The 24,415-nt window shown below is 34.0% G+C and overlaps 1 protein-coding gene across 3 annotated transcripts in view; it reads right to left on the bottom strand.

The window, feature by feature from the left end:
- LOC111047522 (vanin-like protein 1) overlaps positions 1 to 14,022 on the bottom strand; it is a 30,803-nt gene extending 16,781 nt beyond the window's left edge. Inside the window, exons 1-3 of one of the 3 annotated variants that reach the window (XM_039425596.1) lie at positions 13,861 to 14,022; positions 4,829 to 4,910; positions 2,604 to 2,762 (exon numbers count right to left, since the gene is read on the bottom strand). In XM_039425596.1, coding sequence (XP_039281530.1) covers positions 2,604 to 2,762; positions 4,829 to 4,903 — 234 coding nt within the window. In that variant the 5' untranslated portion in view covers positions 4,904 to 4,910; positions 13,861 to 14,022. Of the gene's footprint in view, positions 1 to 2,603; positions 2,763 to 4,828; positions 4,911 to 5,757; positions 6,005 to 9,313; positions 9,517 to 13,860 lie in introns of those variants that run through there. The other 2 variants (XM_039425594.1, XM_039425593.1) reach the window with 2 other exon arrangements.
- Between the last annotated feature and the right edge of the window lie 10,393 nt (positions 14,023 to 24,415).

Below are 24,415 nucleotides of genomic sequence, written 5' to 3'. Positions count from 1 at the left end.
AACTTTTTCGATGAAACTAAAAAAATCATTGTTTTTTCTGAATATCATTTCGCTTGGACTTATTATAAGATGTACTAAAAAGGGTGGTTTTTCCACAAAATCACTATAACTATTTTAAAACTAATTTAATAAATCGCTATAACTATTTCAATAACTATTTTAAAACGGCTACTAACTTAATGAAGAAATAACACAACATTTCGACGTTTGCTCCGGTCAGCTGCTGTTTAGGGTTTGTAGTCACACTACCGAGTCGTCAACAACATGGCGCCACTCGTTAATTTCCCCCCTACGCCTCAGACCTCAGAAGCCAAGTTATGAGCGGTGGAAAGTAACCATTTTAGAGAATTGTGTTCTGTTTATCAATAAATCAAAATAACGAGCGAAGCTCGGTGCCCCGATATTTATTGTAAACCTGAAGAATTAGCAATGTCTATGGGTGCGGGAAGTGGGATGAGGGAGGCTCATCTGTTTTAGTTTCTATCCTACTATGCTGTTGACTATAATGAATGTTTATGAGTGACGGTCACTCATATGAAGTCATTCACTCAGTGACCGTAAGAAATATGTGGGATGATGCCCACATGAACTTTTTTGCTTGTGCATGGGTAATGGAAAGTGCAAATGTGATTTGATGAGATGATCAAACTGTGCACCGGCAGGATTCGAACCCACGACTAGACTGAAGGGTACAACGCCTAAAGTTGGATTCGCACACAACAGTGACGGTGAAATAGTTATTTGTGCAACTAGTGCGCAAAGTGACAGTTTGCTGCACCGAAAGAAACGTTTACGCCCGAGCCATAGGCGAGGGCGGAATGGTTTCTTGAGTGCAGCAGAGGAACTTTGCGCACGTATTTCACATTAAGTTTTTCCTACAGTTACCATTGAATATGAAAAGTGGGTAATTATGGGTAAAATTGCCTGAAATGCATCAAATGTTTTTCTGTGTAATTTTATTATTGATAAAAACCTTAATCCTAAAATCCTAAAGTCCTCGTTGTCCTTGGTTATAATATATAATGAATAATAATTAGCGCGTTGTGCTTGGTTGCACCTCTGCTCACTATAGCAGCCACAGCAGTCACTGTTACCAACTTCATTTTGATTTTGCTGCACTGTTGCTCCATATAACCTACTAAGTATTTTGCGTTGCCATGTTGCAAATCTGGAGTGCAGAAAAATTTTTCCCGCTCTAGAGCGGAAAAGTGATTCTTTGCGTTCTGTAATCAGTGCAGCAATGGCCACTTTTCAACGTAACTGTAGGAAAGTATAATTTCCACAAGTTCTGATTGGACTGTTCCCACTCAACCCGGCCGTACAAGTATGAACAAACATATTAGAACTCATGGGAATTATATGTTCACTGTTCACTATCCCTGTTCTGTAATAATATTATGATATCGAGTGACCTGGTTGGCTCAGGTCTGGTGTCAGAGTTTTCAGGTTGCAACTGATCAATTTCAGGACCTCTGACATGACCTAACGACTGCTTTTTAGGCAGCAGGGACCGACGCCTTAACGTGTCTATCCGAAACACTGCTGAGAGCTATCCAGCTTTAGTCGGCTCGGCTAAAATGATCCTCCAGACGACACATTGTCGAGCGATTGAGCTGTTTCTCAGACAACATGTTTTGTTATTTCTCAAGTTCTGAAAGATGATGTTACCCTATAAAAACATTCCTCGGGGTGCTCTCCTAAAAATGATAGATTATTGAAAATAATTAACTTCGATTCGAGTGGAAATATCAAGATTACAGTCCAATGGTGGACCATAATGTACACAGGTTTTGATTGGCTAAACAGCGGTCAAGGCATAGGAGATTATTGACACTATAGTACCATATACAATAAACAATCTAGATGTTTATACAATAATTAATCTATTAGTTATAAAACATCAAAGACAATCATTACTAATACAGAAATTCATATACTATATTTCTACTACAACTTCAGAGATACTTTAGTTGATACTTCAGCTCTTATGTAATAACAATAATTGTCTCAATGAGCACAATCTAGATTGTTTATTCTACAATAGGCTACAGTAGTAAATATACAACTTTAAAGACAATTATCATTAATAAAGAAATTCAAATATATGTCTACAACATCAAAGATACTTTTAGCTGATTGGTACTTCAGCTTATAAAAGTGAACAAGAATATTGTCTTAATTTTTGAGCAGTTTCTGTCAAGGGTAAAGCAATATCAAAATTCATTATAATTGAAATAACATATTAAATTCAAATGATATGATATTTGAGAATTTTTAAAGAAGTTAAAATAAGTGAAAATAATTAACACTGGAAACAGATATGTTGTGGAATTTCTCCATCTTAAGGTGAAATGAAAGAGATGATATCAGTTTCACCAAAAACTACAATTTGATATTCTGCGACAGCTTCTCTCACTATTCCTTAGGGCCAGACCACATAAGGCGTTTCATCAAGAGTTTTTTCAGGCGTTTTCCCAGGAGCCAACTCAATCAGCCAATCGGAGAGATTCATGCCTACTCCTAAAGCACCGACTAAAAAAGCGCTTAATATGGTCTGGCCCTCAATTTCAAATATGATTTTCAGAACAATATTATATTCTCACCTCTTTGGCAGCTCTTTCGATGATCGTTACAAAACGGTTGGCATTCCTGAGAAACAAATCTTTCGGTTTTTCGAAGCCGTCCCATTCTAAAGGCGCGTATTCAACTACAGCTGCCACATATTTATCTCGCCCACTGTTCAAATAGCCGTTTACTATAATCTGGAAACACAAAATACAGAAATATGAATTGTAAATATTGACTGGAAAATTATTTATTGGAATGATGTATGAGCTAGTACTAATCAAGAATCTTTTATCTCTTAATAATAACAATTAGGCAACTCATAATATAAGTTCAAAATTACAATTACAATCTCGGTAACTTAATAATACATATGTTAACAATTACAGCAGAAATAGAGAGAACCTATTACATGAATGATCCTGAATAGTCTGTGGCGAATCAGAAGGTTGTGTGTTCAGATCACGTCGGGGTCACCAATATAGCAGTTTAATTTGTTGATTTCCTATGTTGAAATTGATTAAATGGAACTAAATGAATGATGAAATAATTTTAATGTTGGAATGACAAAGTTGAACTCTGGATAAATATTGAAATAAACTGTTACAAGTGATAAACAAATTATGCCGGTTGAAAACATCACAGGTGGCAATCATATGATTCGCCACAGTCCATAGTTAATAGTGACGTCCACGTTGTAATGGCTGTATTTGATTAACAATGGCTTGTTATCCTTGTCGGTCATACGACAAAGATAGCGCTATCCTTTACTATCTCTGGCAACGTTGCCAGATCGTTTTTTAACAATGTCGAGGTATATTCAATCTAATCTATTATTCAATTATTTAAGAGTATGTTTTCTTGAGAAATAAACTATAATTGATTATTTTTAACAAGAATTGTTGAAATTACATCAGATATACCGATAGCTGATATCTTATATAAAAGGCAGTGACAAGGCAGACAATCGGCAATGCTGTCCTCCCATATTTCTACACTGCCATTATAACGTAGGCATCAATAAGATAAGAATAAGAATAAGAATGTTTATTTCGCCAAAATTACCTAGTTACAAAACATGAATGATACATACAAAATGAATAAAAATGTAAATTATAATAGATCTAAAATGATTTGGCACAGCCAGCAAAGTTAAACTTGTGCGCTAGCTGTGAGTTCATAAAGCAAACAGTACGAAGTAGCCTATAGCAATACTGAAAATTGGAAAAAAATATATACCTATGTAATAAATATTATAGTAATGCTTCTTATAAATAATACAATGATAAGAATTGAATAATTTCGTGTTAAAACCAATTATACAGGTGATAACCAAAAACAAGTCATACAGCCTACATTTAAATCTTCTAAATGCAAACTAATGAAGAATACAATAAAAAATGAAATTTTCAGTTGTGAGCACATCCCAGTGCTTAATCAATTTTCATAAAATACCAAAAACAAGTCATACAGCCTACATTTAAATCTTCTAAATGCAAACTAATGAAGAATACAATAAAAAATGAAATTTTCAGTTGTGAGCACATCCCAGTGCTTAATCAATTTAATAAATAATACAAAAGATAGAAAGACATTCAAAGCTCAAAAGAATCATGAATAGATTTATTAACATTAAGGCATTGTAAAATATATATTCTGCTCAACCGATACATTTATTTCCTTGATAAGTGCTTTAGTAATTTTTGAATTAATTAGTTTTATCGGAATTTTGTTTGAAAATATATTGCAAAGATAGGAAATATCACGATATCTCTTAATATAATAAATTACTCTTACTATAACTTGAAAATTACACTTACATTAATGATTAAAGTTTAATTTAAACATTATAAAGTTTCTTTACTTTATCATGTCTACAATCTTGGCAAAAATATAAAGACCTATTGAATAGTATTAATCCTTACTAAAAATTCAAATCTAAATAATAAATATCCTAAAGTATAAATAGTTTATGGTTGGTATAAATAATAAATAGGTAACTGAATAGTTTTCCTTGATATGGCTCTAATCCATTCAATTTATTGTACAAGTGATTATAATTGGCAGGATATATTCCTTGACACATACTCTAAGTATACGGTAGCTTTCAGATTGAATGAAGCTGAACTCTAGCAACTTGCTCAAGAATTGATTAGAAAAATCATATCAATTAACAGCACAGTACAAACAATACCGTCTAAAAACAAAATTTAAATTTCATTTGACATTTTAATTTTAATTAAAAGTTAGTTTCTATACTTACTGATGTAGCAAATAGTGTGCAAGCCACTAGGAACAAAAGAAATAATCTTTGGAAGCTGCGTACTGTTGATATCATTTTTTTCCTGAAAAGAATAAGAAATAATAAAATTATAAATTTGATTAATTTTTATCCATATCATCAAAATAATTTTTATACCTTATAGAATATAGTTTTAAAAAATCACCTAGTTCATTATCGGGACCTTCACATTCATTCGAACTTTATCAAGGGCTATTTACATTTTTTATATGTACCTGGCTTATTCTTAATAATTGTTTTCTAAAATTTTCCGGAGATCCGTCGATGTCACTTTCTTAGTTGCACGAAAAGTTTCTGTTTTTGTTACTCACCCTATACGAGCTGTAAATAATAGGTCCAACATTTTTGAATAAAAGTAAATGGGAAATATCAAAATTTTACCGCCATGATAAACTGTACAGAACAGCAAATCTAATTCGTGAAGACTTCAATGTATGTTATTAACTATTTCCTTGCCATTTAAATTAAGATTACAATACACTACTGTCCCGTGTTATCGGACGGGCACGTTGGTTGTAGGTGCAGGCTGAAGTATGACAGTGGTAAGGCTGAATTATTTTTCAGCCGAGGTGGGACCTTCCCGCAAGGGACTCTCCACCAAAAAAAGCCATGAGAATTTACTTTTTTACCCTATTGTCACAAAGATTGGAAAAATATCAATAAATATTAGACAAAATACAAAACTTAAGAAATACAAAACTTACCGGCTTGATACATTGTAAATAAATAGAATAAATATCGTATCGTTAGGTGTCTTGAATATTAAAAAAAAATCAATAGATTATAGTCGATTTACTAAATTTACCGGCATGATAAATTGTAAACAAATAGAATAAACATCATTGAATATCTAATTAATGACAAAGACTAGATAAATACAAATAACTGACCTCTCAACAGCATTGTTATGATTATGGATTTCCGATTTGAAAATAGAATACTGAATATCACCCATGGTTGCAATAATTTTGATCTTCAAAGCTTCCTTCCTAGTAGAACATATCTAAGCAACTGACAGTGTCAGAGTTTTCCCGATTTAAATATAGATATACGTCAGAGCCGCCGTTCAGTATTGGGCTCAGCATCCAATCTTCAGACCAGATATAGATATAGAAACCTGATGTGAGTTTGAAGCCAAATACACCGCTTAAACCAGTTTGTGACGTAGTACATATAGTTATGATTTATCTATGTAAATATAGATATATGATACAGACACAATAGTTCTTTTTATCGATTACTCATTCTCATAAGGGGAATCACATCAGGCACTTGAAAACATACTATCTAACTCATTCTCTGGAGTGAGTTACAGACGTTTATATATAGGTTACTACTGGACCAGGAAAAGAGTAGTCGTATAGAATATGTTTTATATCTTCAAACTGGCCAGTGACTGAGATATTAATTATTTTGTTGAAGGACAAAGTAAGAGTGATGAACTCTGTTGTTGCACAACGTTATGTTGAAATGAATCATGAGTTTGTTGGTATAGTGAGGTCGACGTTATAATGAAATTGGAGAAAGATTTGAGTGTAGACAGATAGAAGGGCAGCATTGACGATTCTCTGCCTTGTCACTGTCTTCTATAGAATATAGCTGATACCTGTATATCTGATAAAAATTGACTGCTCATTATTTTGAAAATAGTCAATTATATTTTATTTGTCAGGAAAATATATGCAATCTAAAATAATACATCATAGTAATTGAGACTAAATATTCTGTTGATAAATTATATTTTTACATTGTTCATAAACGATCTGGCAAGTTGCGGTGATAGAATAGGATAGCTTCATCTGCTTTGTTGAATGATAGACAAGGATATAAAGAATAGCAACAACAATGTTAATCAGAAGCTGCCATTATAACGTGGACCTCACTATAGGAAGATGATACACTGATGATAGAGAAGGATAGCAACACCAATGTTAATCAAATACTGCCATTAAAACGTGGGTTTCACTAAAGTAATTGAAATCATGATGACTTTGGATTATATTCTTTAATTTCATTTCAGGGGTAAGGTTGAATCATGATAATCTTTGAATTCAGAATATGCATTAGGCTACTCATTGATACTGGAGAGAAGAGCTATGGAATCTGAATTTGATAATACTAGTAGTTCTGTGAACAGTAGACCTCACGCAGTATTCTCATCCACAAGTACCTGATTGAAACAGCTATAGACCTTATGGAAATACAGCAATAGACTGGCTTCTCCACACATCTGTGTAATTACTTGTCAGCTGATTTATAATGAATAATTCTATAGTCTGATTTTTACTCTAATATTGGCGTATGAAGGAGGCTCCTTTTTCCTTTTATACTAGTAGTTCTGTGAACAGTAGACCTCGCAAAGTTATAACGACGTCCCAAACCATAAGCACATCCACACTGATACACCAACTATTTATTTGATCAGATCAAGCTTACACAACATTTAATTATCATATAATAACGCTTTCCGGAATTTAGCGCGAAAAAACCAGAAGACATCTAGGCGCCCAGACGAGCTGTTATAAGTTCTTTGCATCCTATTTAATAGTGCATAAAAATTGCATTCAATGAGGTATGCAATTTATAGTCTACACAGCTGCTAATTTTTTACCAAGTTACATTGAGATATTGAATTGCATGCGTCATGGCATGCAATTGATAGTCAACTCGACAGCTGATTTATGATGAATAATTCTATAGTCTGATTTTCACTCTAATATAGACGTATGAAGGAGGCTCTTTTTTCCTTTTATATTATCCTTGAAATGCAAAATTTCCAAAAACCTTGTATATACGTCGACGCGCAATTAAAAAAGGAACATACCTGTCAAATTTCATGAAAAACTATTACCGCGTTTCGCCGTAAATACGCAACATATAAACATTTAAACAGAGAAATACCAAACCGTTGACTTGGATCTTAGACCTCACTTCGCTTGGTCAATTAAGTATTTATATTGTGTTTAATGTCATTATATATAAGTTATATACGGTACAAAGTATTAACTTTGAACCTGGAAAAGACAGGAATAATAGTACTATATAATTTAGTGATGTACGGTACGGTAGTAGTTTAATGAAAAAGTACGTTTCAAAACTACAAGGAAAGCGGTTGGCTCTATGGTCTCGCTGATAAGCTATTGCCATAGAATAAATAAACACAATTAATTTTTATTTATTATTTTCACAGGCAAGCACTGACCGAGAGAGGAAAACTAAGGATATCCTTGTATTATTTCTCTCCCAAATTTGGATAAAATTTTAAAAGCCCGAAATTGGGTTATGATTTCACTTTTTTAATCTGTGCTATTGCTTAGTGAAGATCCATGTGTCTGATACTCTCGTTTGATGGGTGACCACTTCAAGAGCCGACTCCACTAAATATAATTTATAAGTTTGAAAATACTGTGGCTTCCTGGTGGTTTGGAATCCACTTAGAGCTATAGGTCTCTTATACAGAGCTATATATCTCTTATACTCTATCTATAGGTCATTATCATCTAATCCACTATTTTAGTAAGGGGTGCCCACATGGGGGAGGAGACTTAGTCCTAGAAATTCTTGGGGGAGCTCAAAATTGAATTTTCGGGTCCTACAAAAAAGGTCAGCTGTGTTTAGAAATGTCGACAATTTTTTATCAGGGTTTTTCAAGCAAGCGTCCATGGGCTTGGGCTTCGGGGAGATGTGCACTCCTGATTAAGGCATTACCAGAGAAAACTTCTATAATTGTTTAGAAAAAACTAACTAGATTGTTTATTATGAAGTATAACCATCAGCTACGTATGTTGGGCGCATACTATAAAATGAGCTGATGAAATATAATGCCATACTAGTAATGTGCTGAGCCCTGTCCTAGAGGATACAGTTACCGAGCTGCTTTACTCTGGACAGAGAGCACTGTATTTTTAAGCATCAATTATTACATAGATCATATAAAATATATATAATAACTGGTTAAGCATATTAATTAAATGCTGAATTATCATCTAAGCAACTAATAATATTTTAAATTGTTATGAAATATTATTCATTAATATAAATAATTATTAGGAAGAGAATCGTAAATAAGAGATTGAGGTTATACTTAAGTTATTACAAATAAACACCTCAAGGATCTTAATCTTATTATTAAACCTTCTTATCAATAGGAACAGAATGACTATCTTGTTTAGGTATTATAAGACATTAAATAATCTCTCAAATTAAATAATTATATATCAATAATTCTTATTACTTACAAAAATGTGTTTCAACACAGAACTATCAATTAAAACGTTACCATAAATCCTACTCCTTATTCACATATTTTGCGGTAAGTTATTCCTTGTATGGCTGATGAATAAATAAATAATACATTCTTTACATATTGAACCATTTGAAGATAAAACTGTTGAATATTAAAAACTTTGAAAATGTAAACATAACCTAAAACTTTCAGGATCTCACCTCACAAACCGAACAATACGCATTTTGTATTGGAGAAAGATTGACTTTTTGGGGTCAGCTGTTCTTGCAAATGGAACAGAACGAGAAACCCTATGCTTTCCTCTCTTTTTCATGACAGATGAGAAAACTCACAGAAAGAACAATCCTACTTGCTTTGCACGTTGTTTAACTTCACTATTCACTTGCTTGAGATCTTGGATCTTGTTCTCATGCAATTTCAAAATCTCTATTGCCCCTCCACCAATCTTCAACAGCTGTTCACTGTGCGGCGCAGATTTTAAATTAAGTTATCTCCGTTTTTACTTTCCTTGCCCTATTACCATAGGTAAGGAAAGTATTGCTTTCCGAAAAAAATTAAGGTACCCCAATTTCTAAATTTCTATACGTTTCAAGGTCCCCTGAGTCGTTTTTATTGTTTTTGGGTACCGGTATTTGTCTGTATATGTGTGTGTGTGTGTGTGTGTGTGTGTGTGTGGTGTGTGTGTGTGTGTGTGTGTGTGTGTGTGTGTGTGTGTGTGTGTGTGTTGTGTGTGTGTGTGTGTGTGTGTGTGTGTGTGCGTATGTGCGTCTGCGTACACGATATCTCGTCTCCCAATTAACGGGATGACTTGAAATTTGAAACCTAAGGTCCTTTCACTATAAGGATCCTACACGAACAATTTCGATCAAATGCAATTCAAGATGGCGGCTAAAATGGCGAAAATGTTGTCAAAAACAGGGTTTTTTGTGATTTTCTCGGAAACGGCTCCAACGATTTTGATCAAATTCATACCTAAAATAGACAGCGATAAGCTCTATCAACTGCCGCAAGTCCCATATCTGTGAAAATTTCAGGAGCTCCGCCCCATCAATGCAAAGTTCGATTTTAGATTCCCAATTATCAGACTTCAGATACAATTGAAACAAAAAAAACAAGTGGTGTAGATTGAGCATGAAAATCTCTACAATTATTAATGTTCAGTAACATTTTCACCTAAAATTGAAAATAAGTTTTAAATTCGAGAAAATGTGATTATTCAATTGTAAATTTTATTATTGTTGATTCTATTAAATCATTCACTATGAAGAGATAGTAGACCTCATGTGTGTCTCCAGCGTTTTTGCCCTGTCACCAGCTGGCTCAAATCTTTGAATAGTAGACTTGTGATGCGCGGGAACACTAGCGTCAGGTGATAAATTTTCATAACGGCAAGGAAAGTTGAGTGAGTGCGCCACACCAGATCTTTTTAGCAATACCATTACAGAATAATCTGCAGAATATGTTAGGTATTTTATTGTTTGTTGCCAAAAATTTGTTTATTGCTTGTACTACATCAATTTCCATTGGTAGTAAAAAATTTTCAGGCCTGTTTTATCTTTTGCCGAGTGCATCATTTGAGGAGGGAGGCACCAATACAAAGCCAAGGTCGAGAGGGAAATTTTTAATTTTTTTAACGCGATTTTCCATTTTGGTGACTTAACCCGAATATAAATTATAAGATTAAAATAGAACATTACCTATATCTTAAAATATATGGATGGCTATGTTGAGTATTTTAAAATATCCTGCAGACATCAAATTCATGTCAGAAGATGAAGAGTATTAATTTATTTATAGATTATTAAATATTACAATAAGATTATTGATTATTTAGTATTAATTTATTGAATTGTATAAATTTGTATTATGTTTTTGTGAATAAAAATCTATTTGATTTTGATTTATTCATTCATTAAATAGGCCTACCAATAATTACCATACAATGAAAAACAGGCAGCACAATAGTAAAGTCCACGTTATAATGGCAGTATTTGATTAACAACGATGTTGCTATCCTTGTCAATCATTCGACAACGCAGATAGCGTTATCCTTCTCGAGGACCTCACTATAACTGATGTCGACGTCTAAACAGGACATTTTACATGATTGTGTCGAAGAATTCGATGTCTTTCAGGCGTCCAAAATGAATCCAGGCCGGACATCTTGTTTGGATATTGTAGAAAATGCACTAGATGTTTTCTGGACAACATAATTTTGGAATTAGGATATCCACTGCACATCCAAATTTAATCCAGGCAAGCCTTTTTTAGATAGGTATTGTAGAAATTCCACTGGATGTCTTCTGGACACTTTTCCCTTAATTTTCCATACAATATAGTAGTTATCAACAACAAAATTGTATGTTTTACTAGACCATGATAAATAATTCTTCAATAATTCACATTTCTCTCTAATCATTGGTAGATTAGCCTTATTACTTTCCTTGCCCTATTACCATAGGTAAGGAAAGTATTGCTTTCCGAAAAAAATTAAGGTACCCCAATTTCTAAATTTCTATACGTTTCAAGGTCCCCTGAGTCCAAAAAAGTGGTTTTTGGGTATTGGTCGTTGTGTGTGTGTGTGTGTGTGTGTGTGTGTGTGTGTGTGTGTGTGTGTGTGTGTGTGTGTGTGTGTGTGTATGAGTGTATGTGCGTCTGTGTACACGATATCTCATCTCCCAATTAACGGGATGACTTGAAATTTGGAACTTAAGGTCCTTTCACTATAAGGATCCGACACGAACAATTTCGATCAAATGCAAATCAAGATGGCGGGTAAAATGGCGAAAATGTTGTCAAAAACAGGGTTTTTCGTGATTTTCTCGGAAACGGCTCCAACGATTTTGATCAAATTCATACCTGAAATAGTCAACGATAAGCTCTATCAACTGCCACAATTCCCATATCTGTAAAAATTTCAGGAGCTCCGCCCTATCAATGCAGATAGATTCCCAATTATCAGGCTCCAGATACAATTGGAACAAAAAAATCAAGTGGAGTAGATTGAGCATGAAAATCACTACAATTAATGTTCAGTAACATTTTCACCTAAAATTGAAAATAAGCTTTAAATTCGAGAAAATGTGATTATTCAATTGCAAATTATTGTTGATTCTATTAAATCATTCACTATGAAGGGATAGCAGACATCATGTGTGTCTCCAGCGTTATTACCCTGTCACCAGCTGGCTCAAATCTCTGAATAGTAGACTTGAGATGTGCGGGAACACTAGCGTCAGGTGATCAATTTTCATAGGGGCAAGGAAAGTTGTGTGAGTGCGCCACACCAGATTTTTTAACTTACAAGGTTGATAAATCATGATCAGCTTTACCTTAATGTGATAGCTAGCATAACGGTTCAATATAACAAGACAAAGACCAACGATCATAGGTCAAGCCAGTCGGAAATGGAATCTTAGTTAGCGCTACGTTATCTAATACACGGTACGGTACTGTACCGTTTCTAATAAATCTTGTATTTGTTTTCCTAAAATATGAAGTAATGATATAATCTCCTTCACCAATGTGCAAGTGTGAACAGGTCTACATTCTTTTTCGGTGAACTGTCAATTCTATATGTACGGTATCAGTAAAGACGTAGTGTTATCATAGAGAAAAGATGGTAACACTTAAATGCAATCTTTTCATGCTATCTTTCTCTATGGCGGTATATAAATGGTTCAACATGATGAAAGAATAATTTTTTCCCATTTTTCCATGTAGCTTCAAAAGATAGAAAAATATAAGTACACCGTATCTCGTCACGACTATATGCCTATCCGTAGGCGTACCGTACCGGTATGATTATTTCCTCACCGGTCTATGCAGAATAAATATCAATCGAAGAAATTTGATCATATTGAAAATAAGAAAAATGATTAATAAAAGTGATACCAATTGAATGAGATTATTAAAAAAATATACATATATCTATTTATCTGTACTCGAGTTTTTCAGAATGAATCAAATAGATTTTTTTTATACCAATTATATTATTGAAAATAGATTCACTACAAACTATGAAAGAGATAATCCTCTTTAGAATGAGAATATTTCAAATCCAAAATCTCACTAAAATAGAGAGTATATAGGCTATTGTAATATTGTAAAATCTGATATAAACCTGTTTGTAAAATGAGACTATTAATGTGTGTACAGATATACGCGCCGCGAACATGAGCAATTCACTTTCAATCAGCTGACTATATCTGTATTTTTACAGAAACGGTAAGATACAGATATAAAAAGCTTGGCATCGGCTGATTAAAAGTGAATTGCTCATGTTCGCGGCGCGTAAATCTGTACGCACCTTAAGACATGCAAGAAATTGTCCTGGATTAGAAACCGTTCCTACTCTATATTATTGGAATTTATTGGAAATTACCATCATGTACCTAAGAGACTCTATGAAATATACAAGAAATTATCCTTCATTAGGATCCGTACCAACTCTATATTACCATACCCTACTGGAATATATTGAAAATTATCAAAAAGTTCCTAATACAGGTTGTTTTTTTGAAAACAGTATTTTTCACTCACCAGATTCAACCGAAGATTAACAGGTACACTATGAAACATGCAAGATATAATCCTAAATTCACAAAACTTCAATGATGAAGTACATTAAAATTACCACAAACTTGAAAAATTTAGTTCTATTTTTATAGTTTTCATTGGATATTTGAAATAACTATTACACAATAACTTGAAAAATTTGTTTTTGAAAACAATAATTTCGACTCACCAGAATTTCAAACTGAAATCAGCGCCCAATTTTTCAATAATATTGATGATATGACTCGTTCAGGAGTCTGACCAAACACTGAATGAAGAAATCTGCAAGGCAAAATGTGAGCGAGCAAGGTGATACTGGCTTCTGTAGGAAAGGAGGTGAGAGAAGATCAAGTTATTGAACTAACGGAAAAGATTTATTTACAGAGAAAGAGAGAGAGAGATAGAGGGAGTGAGACAAAGAGAGAGAGATAGAGTGAGAGAAAGAGAGTGTGTGGGAGCGGGAGAAGTAGTCAGTAAATGTGATTGAGAGAGAGATTGAGAAGGAGAGTGGACGTAAGAAGGAGTGAGCGATAATTATTATTGAGTGAGAGAGTATGATGGAGAGAGAAAGAGAAGAAGTTTGTTTTGGCAACTAGGAAATGAAGATAGACCAGCTTGTTGATAGCAGAGATTATAATATTTACCTGACTTTTCTTGCTCGTAATATTCTATTCTGTGAAAGAAGCACTGTACATTGAATTCATCAAAATTATTTGGTACCTACAGTTCTCTTGAACCTAAAGAACCAGTTTTTCATATACTAGGCAGTGGCATTTCACTATTGTAAAATAAACAATTCTTTCCATTAATAGGACTACCGTATTCTTATCATACAGTATGATTATTTAGGTACCTTTGAGCTTGGAAACTGTATTACTGTAATGAGAAATTGAAGCAGGTCTTCAATATGAAACCTCTCACGATTAGTTTTATTCAATCAGAAAAAATATTGTATTTGTTAAATTTTGGAATCGTCTCTACTGACTCATTCTATTTTGTTTGATAGAAAAACTGTATGGGATTATAAATTTTGAAACTGCTGAATTACTATACGTCTCTACTGCCAAATTCTATTAATGTTTGGTAAAAAAAAAAACGGTATAAAGTTATAAAACTACTCTCTGTGATTAATTTCTTGAGTATTTTCCTGTTGCCTACCTATTCAGTTTTATGAAAAAGAACAACTAGTTTGATCAATATTAGAATGTTTATTGTATGATTATGCTGGGTTCAATTAATAACACAATTCAATTATGGTTAAATGGCTGCTCTCAAGTAGACTAATAATTGAATGAGAAATACTGTAAGATTGTAGATTCTCATAATTATGATGTAGCTTTCTTATTAATATCAAGCTCTAAAAAAGGAATTCAGTAGGGTGAACAATATTAGGCGAGATATTTATTCATTTATACAATAAGTACATTATCAAAATTATATAGTAAGTGATACTTATTCATAATGTTGACTCAAGAATATTTTCTAATATCACGAATTTATCTTCAAAAATAACATATAAGTTTCAACACCTATGGTGTTATATCCATCACACTGAAGATAACACCCTAGGTGTCGAAACATGCCTGTAATCTTCTGAAAATGAGAAACCAACTCATATTATCTCAAATAAATAAATAAATTGATTAAATAAGTTCGTGATAATAGAAAACATTCTTGTGTTTTCAATATTCTAGAAATAGGTACTTTTGTACCGTGTGAGAATGTGCAAATTGAGACAATTTTTGAATGAAAAAGACTAAGAAATTGTCAAAAAACCACTGATTTATTGATAATTAGAAAGACCGGTTTCGGTTATTACACCATTGTCAATCTAAAATAAACTAAAACTAAATACAAGAGCAGCAGAATTTATACTAGTAGGCGAGGTGATTATCAGAGATTGACAATGGTGTAATAACCGAAACCGGTCTTTCTAATTATCAATAAATCAGTGGTTTTTTGACAATTTCTTAGTCTTTTTCATTCAATATGAATAATTACCACAATATCAACTTCTCAACTACACAAAAAAGAGACAATTTTTCTTATGTTTTGTATCTTCAATCCGGTAATACAAGTTCAGATCGGTTGCCAGTTAATCTATTAAATTTGAAATGAAACCTGAATGATGTTATCTAACGAAATTAAATGTCTCAAGAATCTATGAATAAATCAGATGAGTGATGACGTCACTTAACGGCGGTTAAATTCAATAGAGGCTACGTTTACCAAGTCTATTATATCCTAGTTTTCTAAAAACAGGAAGAGAATTCAAATCCTATCCGAATTCTATTTGGTACCGGTACTTAGGAATACAATGAGCATATTGATGAATTGATGTAACATTTTTTGTGCGATTTTCTGCCCACTTGGTGTTTGCTGAGGGGTGACAAACAAACAGTTCGATACAAACATTGCTAACCAGGGTTTAGAGGACGATTTAAACGCGGTTTAGTGACGGATCATTGATTGCGTAAAAAGAGCGGTTCGTTTGTGTACGGAACTTTGTGAATTTGTTTACATTGTGAACATCAGATAACAGAGATGTCGTTGATCTATGGGCAGATAACATTGTCAGCCTCTGTGACAACACAGAAAAGGATAGGAGAGGGACAAATCGTTTGGCGACAACTCGTTTGGTTTTGTAAAATGGCCGTTGTGCCGGCTGGGAGAGGCATTGTGGTGGGTCAAGTGATACGATATGCTCCATTCAAATCTGGGCTCAGATTCAGAAAGAGCACAAAACCGCTGAGTGGACTCGAATCATGCAATGATGACACTATTGTATCAGTAGTTAATCAGATAATGCGTTGTCCTTTTGTACCAAAGAAAGTCCTGTTGTAGAATCCTGTGTCCTGCCAGAGAGAAGAGAAATACCATTCAGTTGTTTCTGGTTCTACTAACGTATTCTACAATCTATATGCTGCAATTCAAGTAAGCCTACGAAATAGATAAATAGAAAAGGTTTTATACTTTGAGAGTTGAAAATACACAAAACTTGAGATACCGTAAAGGCCCTCATGGTCAAACGGTGAAACAAGCTTGTGCAAACTAGTATACCTACTTATAAAATCTTATAAAAATACCTACTTATAGGCATCATGCCCCACAAATATAATAAACATTATTAAGGTATGTTAATATGGCGTGAAATTAGTAGATGTCTATGTTATGTTCATTCTATTTGAGGGCCTGATATTATAGGCTGGTAGTAGTTTGCACTTGTTTGATACTTGTTTGACCGTGGATGGGGGCCTTAAAGTAATGCTCAATTCATCATTGTCAGTTGTAGGCTATATTAATTTATGTTGTTGAGTTGAGAAAACGTATTATGTAGGTCTAACGCCAGTTAATTTTGTTACTTGAATAGATTAAGTGTATACTTAACGTTTTAATAGATGATGTTTATGGAGAAAAGGCATTTAAATATCACTGAAACATAAGAAAATTAGCCAAGGTAACGTAAGTAGCAATGACCAAATAGTGCCTGTTCTATGATATGATATAAAGCGGTACAGTAGCTACCATATTATTATTTTCACTGAGCTCAAATAAAGATCTATTCTCTGATCTTGAGGACTGGAAATGAATATCGATTAATTATTATTTTCACTGAGCTCAAATAAAGATCTATGCTATGATCTTGAGGACTGGAAATGAATATCGATTAATGATTATTTTATTCATGTGTTGAATTTTGAGTTGAGATAACAACATAATGTAGGCTATTATGGTTTTAGTAATTCATTATGAAAGATTTCTACAACATCTATGAAAATAGGATAAAATCTATTATGCCTCATTGCCAATACATCTTGAAAATCAATGAAAGTTATATTAATATTATGCAGGAGCAAAAAGCATTGTAAATGAGTTAGAGGTAAAGGCTGTCGTGCTACTTGCTAGCTAGGTCTTGCTTCAAATATGAAACATTTCTACAACATCTATGAAAATAGGATAGAATCTATTATTGCCAATAAATCTTGGAAATCAATGACTGAAATAATAATATTATGTAGAAGCAAAAAGCATCGTGAATAAATCAGAGGTAAAGGCTGTCGTACTACTTGCTGGCTAGGTCTTGCTTCATCAGTTATTTCTTTATGAAGTCATTTAACGTTCTATAAGTAATATTAGTCAAAGTACACTTTAGGTCAAAATAGTTTTATAGATAAAATATAGAATTACTTTGGAAAATAATAAAATGTTAATAAAACAAATAAAACTTGTAGCACCCTTTATTTATTAAAAAACTTAAAATAGTTGAACAACTAGTTTCGGTTCTAAAACCATCTTCAGGTTCTAAATTACAGGTGCTACAAGTTTTATTTGTTTTATTAACATTTTATTATTTTCCAAAGTAATTCTATATTTTATCTATAAAACTATTTTGACTTAAAGTGTACTTTGACTAATATTACTTATAGAACGTTAAATGACTTCATAAAGAAATAACTGATGAAGCAAGACCTAGCCAGCAAGTAGTACGACAGCCTTTACCTCTGATTTATTCAGAGGTAGTTTAAACTTAAAATAGTTAACTTAGAACCTGAAGATGGTTTTAGAACCGAAACTAGTTGTTCAACTATTTTAAGTTTTAAATTATTTAGAACCTGAAGATGGTTTTAGAACCGAAACTAGTTGTTCAACTATTTTAAGTTTTTTAATAAATAAAGGGTGCTACAAGTTTTATTTGTTTTATTAATTTAAAAGCAGCCCATTTCAATAAGTGTTTTAATAAAATTTTGTACATAAAATAACATTTATCCACCTACTCCTCAAGTTATTCGAGAAGGTACTAAATTGAACAATTTCTTTGCATATGTAGTAGAATTTCCTTCTCAATTGAATTCAATTCCAAATTTTTTGGAGCTGAATTTTAATGCTCATTCCTTACGGTATCAGACATGCTTATCGATATTTTCCGAAGCTTCCAGTATCGCACTACGATGAGGTCCACGGTTTAAAATGGCTACATTGGTGTTGCTATCCTTGTCTATCATTCGACAAAGCAGATAGTCCTATCCTTTTCTAGCTCTGCAACGCTGCCAGCATCGTTTTTCAATAATGAATTAATATAATCAAGCAGCAAAATATCCAATCTCAATCATGGAAATTTATTTTCTAATCAATGAAAAATACTTTTTCTTCACGAACAGAATATAATTGATTGTTTTAAACAAGAATGAGTAATTGTATTCAGATATACCGGCATCAGCTATCGTCCATAGAAGGCAGTGGCAAGGCAGAGAATCTACAACGCAGTTCTCCTATTATCTTCAACTCTCATTATAACGTGAACTTCACTATAGAAGTAAAAATTGTCTTCTCAACTTCAATAGTTCTATATTGATTGTAACCGAATTTTCATGCTTGTTCTCATGACATCATCCGAGCTCATCGACATTTCTCAAAGCTTTCAGTTTTGCACTACACTCAAAAAGAAAAAGACAACGTATACTGTTTCCAGCTCACTTTAAAAATTACCTTGAAAACTATTGAAACATTCATGAATATCAACGCAACATACGTTATGATTCATCATCCCTGATGACCTTAATTTATTAATAGACAATGTTGCAAGCCGGCTATCTCAGGGGTGGAACAGAGGGTGCAAAACAAACCCCGCGGAGTATCGGATTACACCTAAACTGCAGCGAGGCGTGTAAAGCGATGCGATTTCTGAATGTATCTGGATAAATAATGCAGGCCGACAAGAGAGACCACCCATGTTTCAATAATAGACACACTCATATAATATCGCGAGCTTTACGATACTGGCCTCTCATTGGTCGAAATTCGACGAGGGTGAGAGAGTTGTTACAAGAATCTTCCGGCTCGTCGACCAATGCGATCTCTTCTTGCATCTCGCACCCTTCCCTTGTAGATTAGGGAAGCAGTGCGGCTCCCTATGAACTAGTATGTGCTCTTTTTTTGAAAAACACTACTATTGAGGGTATCAGTAGCATAGGTACCGGAAAGGACTGATCCTGGTGATGATATGGCTTGGTTTGTGGTGCTTGAAAGTCTACTTGATAATGGGAGGCTTGTGGATCCCAGCCATCTGTTTATGAACTTTCACTTGATCAATTTTCTTCCCACTGTGGTAGGCCATTGAATACCAAATATCGGGGCACCGAGCTTCACTCGTTATTTATTTACTGACTTTTGATAAACCGAACACAATTATTCTTTAAAATGATTGAGGAAGTAATAACAGGCACAGCCCAAAACTGTTCCTTTCCCGAATTTTGATTTATACACTATAAATAGTCCAGAAAGTAGGTTATGTTCCATACACTTGAAGTCAGGTTCAATTTTCTGTTCAAACATTTGAAAACAGAAAATTTATAATTTAGATTATATACAAACCAAATTGAATAACAAAATAACACTCACTAATCACTTGAAATCGTCAAATAATGATCAACTTTGAAAATTATGATATACTCTAGTTTAGGTGAATTATCAAGTCATGTCAACAAATCAGATTATGTTGATCAAATCGATTAAATTGTCTAGCTAGATAGAATTTCTCGCTGATTGATTATGATTACACAGCTGGAAATAATTCTGTCTCTCCCCCACACAGGCACACGCATCTTCTGTTATCGAGAGACGACGAAATTATCATCTGTTTTCCAAGGATGAATCATCCTTTTAATGTTGTTCAGCGAGTTTTCCAAAGAATGAGCCCTAGTGCAATCGAATCTTTATATCATAAACCAACTATGTTCCAAATTTCGTGAAAATCGTTAGAGCCGTTTTCGAGATCCGTAAAACATAGCCTAAATACCAGATAATAAAAATAGCCAGATATAAAAATAACCAGATATATTAATACAGAAATTGCTCGCTTAATATAGTAGGATTCCCTCTGTGGTAGGCCATTGAATACCAGTAACAATGTGTATCCATTGAACTTGAATGAAATTCGAAATAAATTCTCTTAAATCTTATGAAGACTAATGTACTCAGATATTTGACCGAGGCAAAGCTGAGGCCTTGTTTGTTTGTATGTTTGTTTGTACCGCAGTTACAGTCGCAGTTATTGCCCGATTTGGATAAAATTTGATATGCAAGTAGGTACTTTGAAACAAGGCGCGTCGACTTATATAGGAGGTTTTCTTTAAATTTTGCATTTTAAGGATAATACAAAAGGAAAAGGAGTCTCCTTCGAACGCCAATATTGCCGTAAAAATCAGACTATAGAATTATTCATTATAAATCAGCTGTCGAGTGGATTATTAATTGCATGCAATCAATATCTCAATTCAACTTAGTAAAACTCAGCTGTTGTGTGCAATTAGTTGCATTAGTTGCATGCAACTAAAAGCTGAAAGGAGCATTTTATTATTTTCTGTCAACCTTTCTCTGCTTTCAACTCGGGCTGACCTGTTAACATTCAGTATGTCTTGAAGGAGATTAGCTTTTGATGTTGGCATTTTCGATACACCAACCTCAACAACCATTAGTCGTTTTCACACCGATATCTCGCCGACACGATAGGACAGGACAGAATTTACTCTGATGGACAGCATGAACAGAGGAGGCTGTAGTTCATAACTGCGCGAGGTCTACTGTTCACAGAACTACTAGTTATTTGAGATTTCGTTTGAATAACTATTCTAATTGATTCATTCATTCATTTTTATACATAATTATTAATTATATACAATAATTATTATTCATTCATCTTTTTAATCATTTATCCATAATTTATTCATCTTTCAGCCAATTGATTCGCAATTCATTCAAATTCTTTTGATTAGATGCTATATTTCTCATTCATTTGCTCATTGAATTCAAAAACTCAATCACATTTTCATCTTATCTTCACCAACAAGCAAATAAGCTTCAATATGCGGTCTTTTCAGAGTGGAAGATGCGCTACCTTTCACCATTTTCCGATAATCTGTGGGGATCAATATCGCCGCGTCTTTATGCGGTGAGAAGCAAATAATGAAAAGCTTTCAATGCTTTTCTTGGCGGCTAGTTTTAGGTTAGATTAGGTGTATAGTTCTTTTATGAAACACCTTGATCCTCTTACGGGTAGTAGGCTAAACATCATCTACAGATTTTCGGATTAGAGCAAGCCAAACGCGGTCCATCTCAGAGGCTGACCGCTGGGCTAGCCACACACGGGGCAGGTGTGTGTTTTAAGGAAAATCTTAAGGACAAAAAGTAGATGAAGGAAAGAGTTTGTGAGTGAGAGAAAGAGAGAGTGACGTGAGAGAGTGGGGGAAAAAGAGCGTGTGAGTGAGAGAGCGAGAAAAGAGAGAGAAAGAGAAGAGAGAGACAAAACAGTGAGAGAGACAGATAGTGAGTGATAGAGAGAAAAGAAAGAGATTAGGTTAGATTTTTTTATGTATGTTACAATATTTACTGGCTTATACACTAATTTACTTTAAATGACGGTAATGCTAATTATTCAACGAATTCTACAAAGTATAGATAATTAATCAATGAGAATAAAGATTAAATGCAATTAGAATAACAATAATATAAAATTGTAATGTAACTTCATAAATCGGCGGTGTTTCAACAAATAATTGTCGATTCTTTAAGAAGGATATGAAATAATATCGTTCCCATCAACACACGACCGGGTTGTGATGGAATAGAGCTGTTGGGAATATTATAACATGTGAATATGTGATTTGAATCTTAGAAATGGGATTAATGGATAAGATGGATGATATTAGAATGAGTAATAGTGAATACAAATGTGAATAGTGAATATATTGCATTAATGATTCAAAATAGATAAATGGAACAAACGTTATAGGGTGTGATTTAATTAAGATTTTAGAAATTGATTGCGTAATAATTACGAGAGAGTGAGAATAATTATTAGAGAGTGTATGGATGAGAGGGAGAGATAAAACAGTGAGAGAGACAGATAGTGAGTGATAGAGAGAGAAGAAAGACAGTGATAGAGGAGAGGAATAGATAGGGAGAGAGAGCGAGAGAGGGAGAGTGATAAAGTAGGAGAAAGAGAGTTTGTGGGATAGAGTTAAGTGGGGATAGAGTTAGAGTTAAGTGGGATAGAGAGAAGATTCATATTCAGATTCCTTTATTCATGTGTTTTAACAAAACATAATTCAACTTACGTTCTAGCGTTAAAAATAAATACCAGTAGCGGTAAAATGACATGGTGAATCATATTAAACTGATGAGTTCTACAATAATATTGAGCAAGAATAATGATGAAAAATGCAAAAGTTAAGATACTACTGTAATGTTTTCACATGAAACGGTGAAGTTTGGACCTTAAGAAGTCCATTCTCAGAGAGGGTATCAAGGATACCCTCCCCTTCAGCACTTAACCGTGAAGAGAGAGAGAGAGAGAGAGAGAGAGAGAGAGAGAGAGAGAGAGAGAGAGAGTGGAAGAAAGAGAGTGTGTGATAGAAAATGAAAAAAGAGACAGTGAGAGTGTTAGAGATGAAGAACAGAGAGATAGAAATAAGTGTGTGAGAGATAGAGTGTATGGGTGAGAGAGATGGAGAAAAGAGAGAGAGATATATAAAGTAAGAGAGACAAAAAGCGAGTGTGAGAAAAAGAAGAGGGAGAATGAGAGAAGAGAGATAGAGGGATGGATGGAGAGATAGAGAGAAAGAGAGATGGAACGAGTCAGGGAGTGAGAGAGTGAGAGAATAGCACAGAGAGGGAGAGAAAGAAGACAGAGCGAGCGAGTTTGAGAGAAAAGAGAGAGAGAAGAAAGAGTAAGTGAGGATGTGTGAGAGAGAGAGAGAGAAAGAAAAAGAGTAAGAGAGAAGATACATAGAGAGCGAGAGAGACAGAGGGAGCGATCGTTTTGATGTGGTTCCACACTACTTTTCTTTACCATTCGCCGCCTCTATATCCTTCCTATTAGGCTAAATTTTAGCCTATAGAATTCTGGATAGTCGGCTCTTTTTCTCATCACTATGTGCCCATTGTTGAAGTTGTTTTCGTTGTGCCAAGAGAAGCACCACAACAGAGGATTAGGAAATGAATGGGCTTAGCGCGTGCCCAGGCGGCCAAACCTTATCTAAACTGTTGCGGTGTTGGATTTCATCCTCCAAGAGGACTTTATTAATAGAGGATATTGCCACAAACAGGCAGACTATGGTTTCTGAGCAAACCTACAAAGTTTAAGGATTACTATATGGATCATGATACGGCGGGATTGGTTTGAAGTGAATTGAGATTTTTCCTTCAGTTACGTTGAAAAGTGGCCATTGCTGCACTGATTACAGAACGCAAAGAATCACTTTTCCGCTCTAGTGCGGGAAAATTTTTTCTGCACTCCAGATTTGCAACATGGCAACGCAAAATACTTAGTAGGTTATATGGAGCAACAGTGCAGCAAAATCAAAATGAAGTTGGTAACAGTGACTGCTGTGGCTGCTATAGTGAGCAGAGGTGCAACGAAGCACAACGAGCACAGCATTAAGTATATATTATAACCAAGGACAACATTTTTATTCAATTTGACAATAAATTAAGGTTTTTATTAATAATAAAATTACACAGAAAAACATTTGATGGATTTCAGGCAATTTTACCCATAATTACCCACTTTTCATATTCAATGGTAACTGTAGGAAAAACTTATTAATGTGAAATACGTGCGCAAAGTTCCTCTGCTGCACTCAAGAAGCCATTCCGCCCTCGCCTACGGCTTGGGCGTAAACTTTTCTTTCGGTGCAGCAAAGTGGCACTTTGCGCACTAGTTGCACAAATAACTATTTTGTGGATTT

This window comes from Nilaparvata lugens, chromosome 4 (genome assembly GCF_014356525.2).
Source record: "Nilaparvata lugens isolate BPH chromosome 4, ASM1435652v1, whole genome shotgun sequence".
Lineage (NCBI taxonomy): Eukaryota > Metazoa > Arthropoda > Insecta > Hemiptera > Delphacidae > Nilaparvata > Nilaparvata lugens.
Note: the sequence above shows the minus strand (reverse complement) of the source record. Positions and strands in the feature narration are given on the sequence as shown.